Source organism: Microtus pennsylvanicus, chromosome 21, assembly GCF_037038515.1.
Source record: "Microtus pennsylvanicus isolate mMicPen1 chromosome 21, mMicPen1.hap1, whole genome shotgun sequence".
Classification (NCBI taxonomy): domain Eukaryota; kingdom Metazoa; phylum Chordata; class Mammalia; order Rodentia; family Cricetidae; genus Microtus; species Microtus pennsylvanicus.
In genome coordinates this window covers 9,542,584-9,561,317 of record NC_134599.1, presented here as the reverse complement: position 1 = coordinate 9,561,317, position 18,734 = coordinate 9,542,584, and the positions used below count along the sequence as shown (strand labels likewise).

Genomic DNA, 18,734 nt, shown 5'->3' with positions numbered 1-18,734 from the left:
GGGTTTCTCAGTGTAGCCATGGTTATTCTGGAACTCGCTCTGTAGACCAGGCTGGCCTTGAACTCACAGAGATCCACCTGACTGTCTCCCTGAGTGCTGGGACTAAAGTTGTGTGCCACCATTGCCCCAGCGCCCTAGTCATGAGAAACACATATTAAATGCACACCCAGAATGCGCCGCAGCACTAAGCGTATATCTACATTATTCTTTCATCACTGACAGTCTTTAGCCTGACTGATGTGTTCACTGGCTAGTTTTTATCAACTTGACATAAACTAAGGCCAACGGGGAGAAGGAACCTTAATAATGGAATTGCCTGCACGTGACTGGCCTGTAGGCATGTCTGGGGACATATTCTTGGTTGACTAATATAGAAGGGTCCAGTCCACTATGGGAGATGCCACTCCTGGGCAGGGGGACCTAGGCCAATTAGAAAAGGCAGCTGAACCAGGTACACATCTTTAATCCCAGTACTTGAGAAGCAGCGGCAGGCGATTCTCTTGAGTTTGAGGCCAGCTTGGTCTACAGAGCGAGTTCCAGAACAGTCAGGGCTGTGACATAAAGAAACCCTGTCTCGAAAAAAGAAAGAAAAGAAAGAGAAAAGGCAACTGAAGAAGGACAGGGTTGTGTTTAACAAGACAGTGTGCAGTCAGTTACTTCATGGCTTCCACTTTAGCTCCTGCTTCAACTTCCTGCAGTGATGGACAGGATCTGGGATGGGAGATGAAATAAACCCTTTTCTTCTTAAGCTGGTTTTGGTCAGTGGTTTTAGGGTTTTTGTATGTTTGTTTGTTAGTTTAGTTTGTTTGATCACAGCAACGAAACCCAGAGTAGAACAATTGGGGCGCTAAGCAGCACTGTCCTTTTGTGGGGAGTAAGCTCGCATTCTCTGTCTGCTCTCCGAGGTTGCTGTGCCCCTGCGAGCCATACCAGGCTGCTGGTCCCTTACCGACTTATTTCGGGTCTAGGGTGGTCTTACACACACACACACACACACACACACACACTCAACCACCCACATGGGCTGGCGATTCCTAGCATTTCATTCCAGTCCAGGCATCTTTGCACTGTACCGAGTCTCCAGCCTTGACCCTTGACCCACCGGAAGTCCCGTGCTCCCCACACCATTCTGTCCCTCAACTCAGTGGCACCACAACCCCAGCCAGACTTCTCTGACTGACTGCTCCAGCACACACTGGTCCACTCTGTATGACAAACCTCCCAAGGAACTTTCTTTTGTGTACCTATACCCTTCCCAGTACAACACACACCCCACCAAAGGCAGAGCCTCCTAGCACAGAAAGCTAAGGAAACATACAAGGCTCAGTCTTGGTGACCAGTGCTGAGGAGAGCAGACTCCATCACAGCGGCCTAAGGTCAGGCAGGGAGCAAGGGCTGCGCTGTGTGTGCCCTCATTCGCATCCTTGAACAAGATGGTCTTCCTGCCTAGATCACTAACATCAGACCGTTTTCTTCGTCTTTCTTCTGCTTCCCACCCCAACCTTTCCTTTCTCTCCTTTTGCTCCCTAATCCAATCATCTTTAAACACACCTGAGTCCACACTCTTCCACCTCTCCTGGTGTGATTTATTCGACTGTCCTTGAAGCACCACGTACTCCCTAACTCCCTGGCTCTCCTTGCTGTCCAGCACTAACAAACGGGCCTCCTCTCCTGGAGCCAACCTTAAGCAACCTGGCCTGGCTCTCAAGACATCAACGCCTGGCACCTCCAGTGTACCCACTGACAGTCAGCCAATCAGTAAGTGCCCGCAGGGATGAGCGAATCACCTTCAGGGGGGGGACACTAAATCCAACTTTAGCTGAAATAAAAAACTCTTCCACCCGGCCTCCTGGACACCGTTTATCATTCCAGAAGGTATTTCATAGATAGCCCCAGGTTTATCTTAATTTACCAATCCCATCCTCCAAGGGTGCTGCCAATTAACAGCGGAAGGCAACTGGCGCAATGCTGAAGATGTATGAGGGCAAACTGTCTCCGAGCAACCTGAAGAACTTCAGAAACGCCTATTTACATAGAAATAATTGAAAATCATCCTGATGCCCTTAGTCACTTCATCCCCAAAGACTCGCACCGGGCAGCAATTTGTTAGCCTGGTTGGAGTTAAAATATGTACTGGAACGTCATAAAAGCGCATTTATTTTAAAATATTCCGTAATTCAGATGGGCCTCTCCTCCCCCACCCTGCAATTAGTAGGAATTAGTGAAGTTTCAACACACTTCCAGCTATGAACAGCACGCCCAGACAGCCGAGGTTCACCTATAATCTCTTAATTAGAGGCATCCCTCACGACCTGCCCACCATCCCTCACGCGGATGCTGGCAAGCTGTCGGCCACAAAGGACAGCCCCATGTCCCATACCTGGAATCCCATGGATTTCCTATGGAAATGGCTTCCAAAGCCGCTGTTAGTCAATTTAATGACCTTATTAAACACTTTAATGGCTTCCTGGGCCTAATGACTGTATCTACTATGAAAGGAACCGCCAGGAGGAGTAGAATTAAAAATTTAAAGTAACGGATCCCTCCTGCACTCCATGAGAAAACAGGCCATGGGGTCTGTGAAAATCCAATCACTGGGTACTCTTTAATCTCCATGACCCCTGTTTCTCCCTGACCTCTGCCCCAGGTGCAGCTTTATCTGTCCACCTTGTCTCTTCTTCCCTAACAGCTGGGTAATATTAACCCCAACTCTACAGATAAGAGCAGCTTAAGCAACTGGCCCAAAAGTCAGATGACCAGCAAGGCCAGGCTGCATTTATAACTCGGATTTGCCTCTTGTCCATAACCTGGACTCTGGTGGTTCCTTCAGCAGCAGTGGGGCGTCACTGTGCTCTCTTCGAGTGTGGTTGTCTGTTATTAGATAAACACTGGCTCTTCCGCGGCTGTCGCTCCCACCCAGGACGCCATGTGTGGTCACTGTGTCTCCTTAGACCCTTTTGGTCTGTGGCACTTGCACGGTTTTGATGACCTTGCCAGTTCTGAGAACTTGTGGGGTCTTTTGTAGATGTTCCTCAGCTGGGGTGTACCTGGTGTTTGTCCCGGGACTAGACTGGGGTTCTGGGTATTTGGCAGGAAGATCATAGAGCTAATGGTCCCTCTCTGATCACATCCTAGGCACCCGCAGTCACTGAGCTTCCCCACTGCCGCGTACTGTGATCACCTGGCTGAGCAGTGACTGACGGGACTTCCCACCACGGATGGACTGCTTCTTATTTGTTAATAAATGTGAAGATAAATTTACAGGGGCTGGAGAGATGGCTCAGCAGTTAAGAGCACTGACTGTTCTTCCAGAGGACCCGGGTTCAATTCCCAGTACCCACATGGCAGCTCACAACTGTCTGAAAATGCAGTTCACACCAATGCACATAAAATAAAGTTAAATTATTAAAAAAAAATTTTAAAGATAAATTTACGTTGACTATTTTTCTAGTCACTTCTAGTTTAGTTGTAGCTGGCAAAGTAGCTCTTAAAAGTATTAGAATGCTGACCTGGAGGTGAGAGATGTTAAATGATTTGGTCTCCATTTTCTAAAAATGCACGCCCACAAGTACAGGAAAGGGCTGGGAAGCGATAGCCCAAGCTTCTGTCTTTTCCTTAGAACCTATGTTCTACAGGGAACAAATCTTTTAAAAATCTGGGAAATGGAAATAAAGTCTTTCTTCAGGACTTGGATGGAATAAAACAGACCCTCAGGTGATTGTTACACAAATGGGCTCAGAATGCTAACGCCGTGGGAACCTGCAGTGTGGGGAAGGATTACGATTCTAGGCTGCTTTCTTCTCTCATTGAAACTGGACTGTCATTTTTAAATTCTATTTATTTTTATGCATACGGGTGTTCTGGTGGGATGTATGTCTGTGCACCACATTTGTGCATGATGCAGGAAGGAACCCAGAAGAGGGCATTAGATCCCCTATGACTGCAGTTACAGATGCTGGAAAGTGAACCCAGATGCTCTTACCCACTGTGCCATGGCATCAGCCATGGAAAGTGTACTATTCTTCAGTAACTGGGTAGAATGCCAGAGGCTGGGAATCAGAGCAAAGGGCAAGGGAATAAGAAAGGAAGAGAGAGAAGGGTAGAACTTAGGTTTAAGGGAGGGATAAAAAACTCAAGGCACTATTCAGTGACATTCATTAATGTAAACCTTTGATGTAGGTGGGTCTTCTATCTAGCTGTTGTTTCATTGGTTAATTAATAAAGAAAACTGCTTGGCCTGATAGGTCAGAACATAGGTGGGTGGAGTAGACAGAACAGAATGCTGGGAAGAAGGGAAGTGAGCAGACGCTATAACTCTCCTCTCCGAGATGGACGCAGGTTAAGATCCTTCCTGGTAAGGCACCACCTCATGGTGCCACACACATTATTAGAAATGGGTTAACCAAGATGTGAGAGTTAGCCAATAAGAGACTAGAACTAATGGGCCAGGCAGTGTTTAAAAGAATACAGTTTCCGTGCTATTATTTTGGGTAGAACTAACCAGTGGCCAGGAGCTGGGCGGCGGGAAGCAGCCCGCAGCTCCATACTACAAACCTTAGTCAGTTTCCAGCCAGTAGGCCAAAGCTACACCCCAGTGGTTTAGGGCAGCAGGGTGCAGCTCAGAGGTACAGTGTTGCATGTTCCCCAGTCCCGGCACTACAAAGACACAGGCAAAAGTAAGACTACCAAGCTGGGTACCGTGGTGTGCACCTACTAACTCCCAGCACTTGGGAGGCCTACATAGAGAATCACTATGCGTTTGAGGCCTCCCTAAGCTAAAAAGTGAGGGCGAGGCCAGTCTGGCCTACATGGTGAGACCTTGCCTCAAAATTTAAACAAAAACTTGCCACTCTTTCTTAAAGTAAGTCCAAAATGTCTCCGCTGGTAAGCGAGCCTTGAGCGTATCCACACTATCCATCCATTCCTTAAGGCTGTTCAGCCAACATTGCTCAGGTCCTTCCCATCTCTGTAACACTCTTTCCTCCCTCCCTGGACTGGCTAATTTTAGGTGTCGACGTGACACAAGCTAGAGTCATCAGAGAGGAAGGAGCCTCAGTTGAAGAAATGCCTCTATGAGATCCAGTTGTAAGGCATTTTCTCAATTAGTGATCAATGAGGGAGGGCCCAGGCCATTGTGAGTGGTGCCATCCCTGGGCTGGTGGTCCTGGGTTCTGTAAGAAAGCAATCTGAGCAAGTCAGGAGAAGCAGGCAACCAGGCAGCTCTCCTCCATGGCCTCTATATCAGCTCCCTCCTCCAGGATCCTGCCCTGTTTTGAGTTCCTGTCCTGACTTCCTTCAATGATCATGAGAAATGTATAAGCCAAATAAAAGCTTTCCTCTTCAGCTTGCTTTTTGGTCATGGTGTTTTGTAGCAGCAATAGAAACCCTAAGACACCCAGTGATGGGGTCATGGTGGCACATGGAACTCCCTTGGAACACTTAGACTTGTCCTATTCTGGGTATTCCCTGCCAAAAACACTGACTCAAGCCAGGTATGGGTAGCACAAACCTTCAATCCTAGCACTCAGAAGGCAGAGGCAGGCAGATCTCTGTAGTTCAAGGCTAACATCGTCTACATAGTGAGTTCCAGACCAGCAAAGGCTATGTAATAAGATCCCATCCCAAAAAACCAAAATAATCAAAACATACAACTCACTCAAGTGTCAATTACGGGTAGTTACCTAAGAGCCGCTGCTATTCCCCAACATGAAGTATGAACACTTTGAAGAAGAAATATCCTTCCTTTTAAGATGTAAGTCTCTAGATCTGTGGTTCTCAGCCTTCCTAATGCTATGACCCTTTAATACAGTCCCTCATGTTGTAGTGACCATAAAGTTATTTCATTGCTACATCATAATTTTGTTGTAATTTTGCTACTGTTATGAATCATAATGTAAATATCTGAAATACAGGATATCTGATATTTTTTTAAAGATTTATTTATTATGTATACAACATTCTGCTTCCACGTATGCCTGCAGGCCAGAGGAGGGCGCCAGATCTCATTACAGATGGTTGTGAGCTACCCTGTGGTTGCTGGGAATTGAACTCAGGACCTCCAGAAGACCAGTCAGTGTTCTTAACCACTGAGCCATCTCTCCAGCCCCTGGATATCTGGTATTTGACCCCAATAGGGTCTCGACCCACAGGTTGAGAACCACGGCTCTAAGGGAGCCTACAGTTATCATGTTCCAGGAAGTTTGGAGATACACAGGTGTAGACATATACACAGGCAGGAAGACAAGCCTCACCCCCTAAGAGGGGTGTTCCAGTTACACCAGCAGCTCAGGAAGAAGCCCAGCCCCTTCATGGGGGAACAGCCATTCAATGGTCAAGAACAGAATCTGAGTCTCCAGGAAACAGTGTCCCGCAATGGGGAGCAGCTCCTTTACCCCTTCAGGAAAGAAGCTTCCAGAGGCAGGGGACAAAGGTCCTCAGTGCAGCAGAGAAATCAAACAGCTCTTCCTGGGCATTAGAATATAAAACAGGACAAAAACGCCTGACTCCACAGAAGACGCTGTCTGAAATGTGTCCCCTGTCACACTCACCTGCCTTTCCATTTGAATTCTGGGTTCTGTCTCATTAAACACAAAGGTTGATTCAGTTGGGTCCGTCTAATTATTCTTATTAAAATATGTAACCATAATATTTTAATTGTAAATTAAAGTTGCATGCATGAATGAGTCTGAATTCATTTTAATTTTATAATGGCCCAATGCCAAGGCCTTTTTATAGGGACAATCCATCAGCTGAGGTACTGCTCTCCTGGGAATTCAAACCACTGTGCAAATGGAACATATTTAACTAACAAGGGGGACTCCCGCTCCCGTCTCTCCTCTTGCTAGATTTATTATGGTAATAAAGCTGCTTCGACAAGAGAGACTACGTTTCCCAAATCTTTTTAAAAAATAAATAAATACCCAAACCCCGAGGCTGGTACTGCCAGTTGTGTAGAACTGGCATGTGACTCCTGCCCATCTGCATCCTCAACAAAGATGGCAAAGAGGTCCTAATCCACATTCCAATCTCACGATTAATAGTAACGGCTGCTATCTATGGGCACCACCGGGAAAGTGCTTATACAAACACGGGTCCAGCTTCTAGAACAATCCGTGATACTGCACCTGACCCTTGCACACGTGATTGGGGGATCTTGACGGAATGACAACAAGTAGCTACGCTCTACAGACTCGGAGCCTCGAGCTGGCCCTGTGAGCAGAGCGCTCTTGGGGCAATCAAGGATAGGAAAACACCGTTTGAAAATGAAGCTGTCAGAAGTCTCCTTTTGCTCCCCCTTCAACACTGTATGAAGGCGAGCAAAACAGGAGGGTGGGACTAGACACAGCCCCGGGGACAAGACTGTGCCGAGTTGTCAAGGCTCCAAAATAAAGCTGGTAACAGGGAGCAAGAAGACCCTGGAGTTGGGGAGAAGTGGGACTGGGACTGGAGGAAGACTTCGGGGCTGCAGGTATCCAGACGCCAGGTGCAGGGACTCTGGCTGTGAGGTGCTGGCTAAGAGCTCAGTACTCAGGGTCCTGGTGGAGAATGGACAGACAGCTGATTTACACTACAGTACACTCTGGATCTCACTTCTCTGTAATTCTTTCTTTTTTTTTTTTCAAGACAGGGTTTCCCTGTGTAACAGTCCTAGCTATCCGGGAACTAGCTCTTGTAGTTCTTGTGGCCTCGAACTCACAGGAATTCTCCTGCCTCTTCCTCCCAAGTGCTGGTATTAAAGGCGTGCGCCACCACGGCCCGGCCTCTATAATTATTTCTTACTGACAAAAACTAAACTAGATTTTTTGAACACGGTCTCTCCATCTATTTGCAGTATGTTTTTCCCCTTTCCATTGAAGGAATTGCCATTTTTAAATTCATTAATGATATAATACTGTCATATAGTCATTTATCAGAAAGGACATCTTCAAGATCATTGAAATGCTATATATAGTTTATATAGTTGGTTCAATGGCTAATATTGATTATTAGTTTGACGGGATCTGGAATTACCTGGACAGACCTCCAGGCATGCCTATGAGGGATTATTATCTTGACTAGGTAAACTGAGGTAGGAGGTCTCACCCTAAACATGGGTGTCACCATTCCCTAAGCTTGGGTCCTGGACTGCATGAAAGGAACAAAGTTGAACAAATTGGGGTTAGGGGTGATGGCTCAATTGGCAATGTGTTTGTTGTGCAAACGTAGGAAGGACATGTGTTTCTTCCCTAGATTGGTGACAGAAGGACAGGGTGACACAAACCTGTAACCCCAGCACTGTGAGGAGAGACAGAATCCTATGGTTCACCAGCCAGACAGTCTATCATAATTGGCAAGTTCCAGACCAAGTGAGAGACTTGTCTCATAAAACTAGGTAGAAAGTACATGAGGAATAACACCTGAGGTTGACCTCTGGCCTCCATATGTACATTCACACTCAGAAACACATACACACTCAGAAACACACACACACAAGAACGAATGAATGAAGCCAAGTATGGTGGCACACACCTTCAGTCCCAGTACTTAGAAGGCAGAGGGGAATCTTTGTGAGTCCGAGGCCAGTTGATTTACATAGTAAATTCTATGATAGCCAGATAAAAGGAAAGCTAGATAGATAAGAATGACTGAACCAACCAACAACCACATGCTTCTTACAACTACAGCATAGCTCAGTTGGGAGAGTGTTTGCCAACCATATATAAAACCCTGGCTTGATCCCTAGCAATGCACAAACTATACTTGTAATCCCAACATTCAGGAGGTGGACACTATATATATATATATATATATATATATATATATATATATATATATATATGTTAAGATCAACCTGGAGTACATAAAGCTCAAAATTATGATTTTTGTTATTTTCATAGGTGAACACACACACACACACTGAAAGAAAATTTTTAATTGTGACTTTGGAACAGTGCTCTTGGTGGGCACAGCTGCTCAGTTAGTGATATCAGACTAAGGCAGCCCAAAAAGGGGACAAGACTTTGCCCTCTGAAGCTGCAAGTCATCCCTATACCTGTAGTATCCTGCCTTAGGATGGTTTTGGCTCATGGACAATCTCAACTACATAACCATCATGGGCTGTTGTAGCACTTCTGGCTTTCAGAAGAAATGGAGACTACATATTGCGTCTGCCTCTCATACCCATGGGTTCTGCATCCAAGGATTCAACCAACAACATCCCAAAAGTAGTTGAAAACAGAGCCTGGGAAGATAGATCAGTCTAGAAAGTGTTTGCCAGGCAAGCATAAAGACCCGGGTTTGAGCCCCAGAATCCACTTAAAAATCAGGTCATAGTAGCATACATTTGTAATCGCAGTTCTGAGGAGGTAGAAGAGGATTGCTGGGGCTCGATGGCCAGTCACTTTAACCTAACTGATAGGTCCAAGATCACAGTGAACAACTGAGTCGCAACACACAAGTCAGACAGCCATCTGAAGAACAACACCCAAGGCTGGCCTCCACACACATGTACCAGCGCACACACAATTGGAAGGAGGCTGGGCTATCTTGGGCTACACAGTACATTTGTACTAGATATTCACAGACTTTTCTTCCTGGTCATTCTCCCCTAAGTGATATAAAATAATATAACTTTATCACAACATTTACATTCCATTTGGCATTATAAGTCTTCTAGAAATGACTGGACATGGTGACACACACCTGTAATCCTACCTGTGGGGAGGCAGAAGCAGAAGGATCAAAGGGTCAAACCCAGTCTTGGCCGTATAGTGAATTCAAAGCCAGCCTGGTACCCTGCCTTAAAAGATTGGATAAATAAAGTACATAAAGTACATGAACTACTTGGAAGGATTGGGCAGTTTGTATTCAATACTGCACCATTTTATACAAAAGGTTTGAACATCCTGAGACGTTGGTGGATACTTTCCTAGATAGAACCAATCCTTCTGGGTAGTAAATTAGCACCACCCCAGGAAACTGGGCTTTGGAGGCCTTAAGCCCAGGATTCAGTCAAGAAAAGATCATCTTGCTTGAGTTGTGTGGGAAACAAACAAAAGCAAAACAACCGAGCTATGAAAGACAACAAACAGGTCAGACAGAAACTAATGGCAGACATTTTCCTGGGTCCCTACTCAGAGCTGGGAGTACCAAGGATAGCAGAGCAGAAAACCAAGAAAGACATGCTCAGATGGAGGTTGGGGTCAGAACCCGGGAGAACTCTGGGCCTGGGAGCCAGTGTTTAGACCAACAAATAGCAGACAGAGTGCCCTATAGCTCCACCACAGACTAGAAAGGGAATGCTGTGGATCTGTCTACAGTGGGGACAGGGTATCTTCCGAGATATCACCAGCTCCTAGTTACTACTTGGACCAATCTGTGATGAGCCAAATTCATGGGTTATTTATTTGCAGGTTTTCAGCCCAGACTTCCACACATGAACAGGTAGTGTCTTACCTCTTTCTGTTGTTCGGGAAACATCTTCAGTTCAGGCCCAACCAACCTGAAAAACAAGGCATCATCAATACTAGTGACACCAAGCTTCCATTCTATAGTCCCCCATGTTCCCCAGATTCTGCAACCTGTGAAAATGAAACTTTCATTTACAACTTCCCATCTGCCTGATGTGGGAGAATCTTCTGTTTTGTGTTGATTTCATTGGTTAATAAAGAGATTGCCCTCTCTTTTCCATCTTCCTCTCGGAGAGGCAGCTTCGCTTCTGCCTCTCTCCCCACTTCTCTGCTTCCCCCTTCTCTGTCTCTTTCTCCTCTTCTCTCTCTCTCTCTCTCTCTCTCTCTCTCTCTCTCTCTCTCTCTGTCCCCCCCTTCATGGTTCCTCCTCTATAACCCCCTGAATAAACATTCAACCTCAAAAAAAAATAAAAATAAAATAAAATAAAGAGACTGCCTTGGCCCTTTGATAGGACAGAAATTAGGTAGGCAGAGTAAACAGAACAGAATGCTGGGAAGAAGGGAAGTGAGGTCAGACTGCCATGGAGCCAGCTGCCAGGTCAGACATGCTGAATCTTCCCCAGTAAGCCACCACCTCGTGGTGCTACACAGATTATTATTAATGGGTTAATCAAGATATGAGAGTTAGCCAAGAAGAGGCTAGATATAATGGGCCAGGCAGTGTTTAAATGAATACAATTTGTGTGTTGTTATTTCGGGGCATAAGCTAGCCAGGCGGCCGGGAGCCAGGCGGCAGGGATGCAGCCCCCTGCTCCTTCTACATCCCCCTCCCTCTGGCCCTATGAAAACAGATGATTAAAATGTGTGTTGTATGGTCAAGGGGGACAAAATCCCCAGAGGGTAGGATTGAATTGTGATTGCCAAAAAGACCACTGCCAGGATCTGTGACTATAGTGATGGTTTATTTGTGCTTTAATAAACAAAGCTTGCCTAAAGATCAGAAGAGCAAAGATAAGCCACTAGAGGTCAGGCAGTGGTGACACACGCCTTTAATCCCAGCACTAGAGGGAATATATAATGAGAGAAGAGAGAGGCTTAGTCTGCTTAGTTTGCGATCGCCCAGCCTTGGTTGAGGTAAGAGCTTGGCTGCTTTGCTTTTCTGGTTTTCAGATTGAACCTCAATTTCTGTCTCTGGGTTTTTATTATTCATGCTATATGTGAACGTGGCTTTATTTAGAAATACAGTCTAAAGTGCACAGACACAGTCTTTCTAGCTTACTTAAGTGGATCCTAACCCTAATGACAAGACTCCTTTTTGAGTTGGGAGATAGGGTCTCTTATACCCCTGGCAGGCCTCAAATTCACTATGTGGTTGATCCTGATCCTCCTGCTTCTACTACCCAAGTGCTGGGTTTAAAAGTGCCCACCACCATACCTAGTGACAATCATCCTCCTAAAAGAAAAAGGAGGACCAGGTGTGGCTCATGCCTGTAGTCCCAGTACTTAAGAAACAGAAGCATTAGGATCGCCATGAGTTCTAGGCCAGCCTGAGCTACAGAGTGAGCCCCGAAGGGAGGGGGCAAGGAGGGATCCTTTCCTAAACTTCTAGAGGGAGGAGCATCCTACTAAGACCTCAGCTTCGGACTCATAGCCTCCAGAATTGTGTAAGAATACATTTCTAAGGTTAGAAGGACCAAATGTGTGGTAACACAGGATGCTAGTACAGAAGAGACCTATATGGAGTGACCCAGAAAGACAACCTGCGGGTACAACTGGGAACGAGGGGACTCGTGCACTTGCACAGACCAAGTTCCTACTATATGCCTACTATATGCAGACCTAGACATAAGCAGAATGCAAAGCAGGCTCAGCTTGGGAGATAACTATATAATTACAGTAGGGGGCCAATATGGAAAGGACAGGGCAGGGGATCCTGGGGCAAGAATAAAAGGACATACACCACAGATGAACCTGGAGGCCATTATGTCATCCCAAAAACACAAATAGGCAGGAAATGTTTACAGTTGTCACAGACAGACGCAGAATGGTGGTTTCTGGAAGTGGCAAGGGGAGGGACTGTTCAACGGCGGTTTCAGTTCACAAGCTAAAGAATTCTGGAGATTGGTTGTACATTGTCTATAAGCAACTGAATCTCAACAAACAAACCAACTGAATAATGGTTATTATAGTAAATCTTATATAGAGAGAGATGTGAGTGTGAGTGTGTGTGAGTGTGTGTGTGAGTGTGTGTGTGAGTGTGTGTGTGAGTGTGTGTGAGTGTGTGTGTGAGTGTGTGTGAGTGTGAGTGTGTGTGAGTGTGTGTGTGAGTGTGTGTGTGTGTGAGTGTGTGTGTGTGAGTGTGTATGTGTGAGTGTGTGTGAGTGTGTGTGTATGTGTGAGTGTGTTTGTGTGAGTGTGTGTGTGTGTGAGTGTGTGTGTGTGTGTGAGTGTGTGTGAGTGTGTGTGTGAGTGTGTGTGTGTGTGAGTGTGTGTGTGTGTGAGTGTGTGTGTGTGTGAGTGTGTGTGTGTCCCCGTCCTGTTCTACTGCATTTCTCCAACAAAGCACAACTGTGGGGTTTTGTGTGGCTCGACCCTGTGAGGGAGAACTGAGCATGCTCACTGCATGGAGCCGAGGATGGCCCAAGTTCTCTAAGTGAAGGAATGAGCACAAGCATGACTTCAGTTCTGACCCACCTGCTTCCCAGTTCCAGAGCCTAACGCTGGCTCCACGGGGATGTAACACAGACAAATGGGTCAGAGGTGAGGACTTCCCCCAACTAAATATGGGTGGAAGAATCCACCATTAAATATGGGTGGGTTCAGACCTAACCCTGGAGTGGAAAGGGCCTTTCTAAGCCACAGGGAGAAGTTAGTGGGTTTTCTTGTTAAGGAAACATGTTTTCTCTCTTTCATTGGCTGATTTAAGAGAGATAATGGAGATGGCTAAGTCAGTAAAGGACCAGACAAGCATGAAGTCCTCAGCTTGATTCTAGCACCCAGATATGATGGTATGCATTTGCACGCCCAGCTCTGACGAGGCAGGGGCAGGCAGATCCCCTAGGAAGGGAGGCAAAGAAGAGGAGATAGTCTTAACTACCACGAGGGCCCATGTGTTCAAGGCCCAGCTCCAAGTTCCGTGCTCTCTATATGTGGTGGATCTTCAGGAGACAGGGATTAGCTCAAGGAAACAGTCACTGGAGGATTTCCCTTACGTCAATGGGACCCCAGTCCCCCCTCTTCCTACACTTCCAGCTATGAACTGTTGTCACAAGCCCTAAAAGAAACAGGATAACCAATCACGGACCAAAACCTCTGAAAGCATGGGCCAAAACAAACCTCACCTGCATTTAAGGTTGTTAGCAGTGATAGAAAATTGGCCAACACAGCTATTTTATTTTTAAAAAATGAATCTTAGTATCCAGAGGGTAAAATAAAGAGCAGGAAAAGCAGGAAGGTCTCTGTGGCACAGGACCCATTTAAGGGGTTGGCTAACCATCCTGGGTCAGCCTCAGGAGCACCTAAGAAAGTGAAGAAAGGTGGCCGTTTCCACGGCATCTGAGAGCTCTGTTGGTTTGCAGTTCTCAGAAACTTATCACTTATCCCTGAAGATGCACCCTCCTGACCCCGACACCCAGCTCCTGAGAAGCATTTCCTCCAGGAAGCATATTCCCCTCCAGGGAAGAAAGCTGTGCCGTGTCTACCCTGGACCCCACCACTGCACTGCCCAGCAGGAGAAAGGCGGGTTGTGCTGGGAAGTTGACAATGTAGTCACCTTCCTATGAAACGCCTCTAGCACAGGAGGTCCCTAAGCAATGCTACGTCACACAGACAGGTCCCAGTACCAAAGTTAGGGTATGACAGCCTACAACAATACAGAAATCAATCAAGAATTGGGAAACCAGCAATTGATAAAAGCACATGACAGTTTAAATCTGTGGTTCATCTCCAGGGAGGAGAAAAGGACGAGAGAGCTGGAAAGACAGCTCAGCAGTTAGGAACACTTGCTGCTCTTGGAGAGAGGATACAGGTTTGGTCCCGGCACCCATGCCAGCCAGCTCACAACCAACTGTAACTACAGTTCCAGGGGTTGGACACACTCTTCCAGCTTCTGCAGACACTGATGCACACACAGACTACCAGGTACACACACATACACATAAATACAATTCACAAAAAGTAAGAACAAATCAAATAATAAAAATTCTTTATAACCTCCGAGACAAAAGATAAACAGTATAATTCATGAAATGCTCTTGCAAGTCTCCCAAAGAATATTTCTGTAAAAAGGTGAGCAAAGGTTTTCAACAATCAACCATAAAACTAAAACCAAAATGGTACTTAAATAAAATTTACAGAAAACCTTTGGATTGGCCTGAGTCCCCCAGTAGGCTCAACAGACTGATCAAACCAGAATGCAGTCTCCAATCAGGTGCCAAGCAATCAATAAACCTTGAAATCTATACCAATGAGTCACAAGGCTCTCTATATAAGGATGAGCAAGGCCATTCTGTTTTAACCCAACAAGGAAGCAATCGATCCACTTCTTGTTCCTTGTTCCTATTTCTTGCAACGTGTTTCTTCCTTCTGGCCTGCAACTGAGTTTGCCAGTTTCTGCCTAGAAAGCCAGTCTTCTCTGCTCAGCCTGTCAGGTTTATCATCTGTGATACAAAGAATTGAACTCAGGGGGCTGGAGAGATGGCTCAGAGGTTAAGAGCATTGCCTGCTCTTCCAAAGGTCCTGAGTTCAATTCCCAGCAACCACATAATGGCTCACAACCATCTGTAATGCGGTCTAGTGCCCTCTTCTGGCCAGCAGGCATACACACAGAATATTGTATACATAATAAATAAATATTAAAAAAAAAAAAAAGAATTGAACTCAGGATCCTACACATGCTAGGCAGGTGTTCCATTAACTGAGCTCACCTAGTCTTTAAATATACTCCCTAGTTCCTCTTCATCATCATCATTATAAAGCCTGGCAGTGGTGGCGCACACCTTTAATCCCAGCCCTCGGGAGGCAAAAACAGGTGGATCTCCGTGAATTCGAGAAGAGCCTGGTCTACACAAAGAAACTCTGTCTCAAAAAATTAAAATTAATAATAATAATAAAAATATTTTTGAAAATAGAATTCTCATACATACCAATTCCACTTCTGAGTATCTACTTTAGTTTTTGTTATTTTATGCATATGGGTATTCTGTCTTTATGTAATGTCTGTGTACCACATGCCTGCCTACTGCCCTCAGAGGTCAAAAGAGGAGTGAGATCCTGTAGAACTGGAGTTACAGATGACTGTGATCCATGATGTAGTTGCTGGCAATTGAACCTGGGTTCTTTAGAAGATCAGCCAGTGCTCTTAACTACCCCAGGCCCTGGGCATATATTAAAAAAAAAAAAAACCTGCAAGTAGTATCTCAAAGAGATATCCATACCACATGTTCATAGCAGAATTATTCTCAAGGCTAAGATGGAGAGGCAATTCAAGTGTCCATAGATGGATGGAAGAATAAACAAAATGTGGAATGTGCACATGAGAGTGTCCAGCCTTAAAAGGAAGTAACCAGCACATGCTACCATGAATCACCACCCCTTTGGGGGTCAAAGAATCCTTTCAAAGGGGCCACCTAAGACCATCAGAAAACACAGGTATTTATATTATGATTCATAACAGTAGCAAAATTACAGTTATGAAGTAGCAATGAAAATAATTATATGGTTAGGGTGGGGCGCCACAACATGAGGAACTGTACTAAAGGGTCGAAGCATTAGGAAGGTTGAGAACCACTGACATAGATGGACTTTACAGATATTAGGCTAAGTGAAAAACTCGGTCACAAAAGACAAATCCTTCATGATTCCACTTATACGAGGGTTTGTGTGCATGCGTGTGTAATGTTTGTGTGAGTTTATACGTGCATGTGGGTTACATGTGTGCAAATGGAGGCCAGAGGTTGATGTCAAGTGTCTTTCTCAATTCCTCTATCATATTTTTAGAGGCAGAGCCCCTCCCTGAACCCAGTGCTCACCAACTGTCTAGCCTGGTCAGACAGGAAGTGCCAAGGAGCCTCTTGTCTCTGCACCCACCCTGCGGTGGAGTTGCAAACATGTCACAGCATGGGACGTAATACATGGGTGGGGGGTATCCAAACTCGGGTCCTCGTGCTTGCAGAGCAAGGACTCTGCCAGCTGAGCTACTGCCCACACCCTCCTCGGAGGCTTTGAACCTAGTCAAATCCGTACAGGAAGTGGGCAGGGGCTAGGGAGCAAGGAGGAAATGCCACACTTTCCATGTTCAATGGACAGAGTTTCAGTTCTGCCAGACACAAAAAGAGCTAGGAAGGTGTGGCACACGACACGCGTGTACTGCCACGACACGTGTGCTGCACACGACTGAGCTGTGCATTGCACGGGTAAGATGGTGAGTTTCACGTTACGCTTCCCATTACAATCAAGACTTAGAAATTTTTTTAATATTTATTTATTATGAATACAATATTGTGTTTGCTTGTATGCCTGCACACCAGAAGAGGGCACCAGGCCCCATCACAGATGGTTGTGAGCCACCATGTGGTTGTTGGGAATTGAATCAGGACCTTTGGAAGAGCAGGCAATGCTCTTAACCTCTGAGCAATCTCTCCAGCCCCCAAGACTTAGAATTTTTAAAAACTCTAAAGTACGCTTAAACACTTAACTTTCCTATTAACAGAAGCTCAAGGACACCAGATAGCATAGCTGTATAGCAATTCCATGAGATCTAACACCCTTTTCTGACCTCCTCAGGCACCAGGCACACACATGGTGCACAGACATACACGCAGGCAAAAATTCATACATGTAAAAAAAAAATTTTAAGAGATTAAAAGTAAAGATTTGATGATAAGATTCACTACTGACAAGGATCATTAGGAATGGAAATCAAGCACAATCACAGTAGGAATGTGATCTAGGTCAACACCATGAAAAACAACTAGGCCCAAGCTGGGTATGGTGATATGCACCTATTATCCCAACACTCAGAAGTCTGAGACAGGAGGATCATGAGTTCAAGACAGTCTGAGCTACAGAATGAGGCCATGACTTAGAAAATTCTAAAAAGACAATCCACCCTTATATTCCAAAAGTATTTGTTAATTGTTTACACTCAGAAAATTCAACCTAAACAGCTCAATGCAATGTGTGCAGAGCCTATGCAGACCAAGAGACAAATCCCCAGTGGTTCGCCTTAAAAGGTACATCCTAGCACTAGAGAAGCTATTTCAGGAAGATGATGCGAACTCAAGGATAGCCTGTGCTACAATGTGGACCCTATCTCAGAAAAGCTAAATACAGGCATGGTAGTACACACCTTTCATGCCAGTACTGAGAAGGCAAAAACAGGCAGTCTCTGACTTCAAGACCAGTCTGGTCTACACAGCAAGTTCCAGGCCAACAAAAAATACACAAGGAGACTTTGCCTCAAAAACAAACAAATTGGGACTAGAGAAACGGTTCCATGATGGTTCCATTCCCAGCCCCCATCTGGCAGCTCATGATCTATTATATAATTATTATCTATTATATAATTATATAATCTATGTATAGATTATATGTATTTATCTATGTAACTGCTATTCCAAGGGATCCAATTCCTTCTTTTGGCCTATGTGCTCAAGACATACAGCACACATACATGCATGCAGGCAAAACATTCATACACATAAAATAGATAAATCTTTTAAAATTAAAAATAAATATAGGAACGAGAAAGATGAATAAAAAGGTAAAGGTGTTCACTGTCGAGCATGACAATCTAAATTCAATCCCCTGGACCCACATGGTAAAAGAGAACCAACTCCCTCAAATAATCTCCATGACCAACACATGCATGTTATGGCAAACACACACACACACACACACACGTAATGAAGATGTAGCCCAGTGGTATAGCATCTGCCTAACATGAAGAAAGGCTGTAGGCTCAAGCACAAAAAAAAAAAAAAAAAAAAAGTAGGAAGAGACTAGAATGTTTGGACCCACCAGGCCACACTATTAGTGACTATTTCAAGGTATATGCTTGTTTCTTTAGTTATTTACTTAAATCTGGATCTTAAGTGACCAAATAAGTGATGGTCACTTCTGGGCAGTGGAATTATGACTACTCTAAATTTCCTTCTTTTCTGCATTTTTCCCGGAACATTAAAATGAATTTGCTACTTTTGTTGAGAAGTGCCTGGCTTCTTGTTTTGTTTAAGACGAGGTCTCGCCCATCACCTATGCCTAGCCATACTGCCTCAGCCTCCTGGGTGCCTGGATTGCAAGTGTCCTGGGGATGGAACTTGGGGGCCTTGCACTCTACCAACTGAG

The 18,734-nt window shown here is 45.2% G+C and overlaps 1 protein-coding gene across 4 annotated transcripts in view; it reads right to left on the bottom strand.

The window, feature by feature from the left end:
• Snx10 (sorting nexin 10) overlaps positions 1-18,734 on the bottom strand; it is a 67,118-nt gene that overhangs the window by 17,828 nt on the left and 30,556 nt on the right. For all 4 annotated transcript variants that reach the window (XM_075955182.1, XM_075955181.1, XM_075955183.1 and 1 more), the window contains one exon: positions 10,435-10,480. In XM_075955182.1, the coding sequence (XP_075811297.1) occupies positions 10,435-10,458 (24 nt within the window). In that variant the 5' untranslated portion in view covers positions 10,459-10,480. The remainder of the gene's footprint in view (positions 1-10,434; positions 10,481-18,734) is intronic.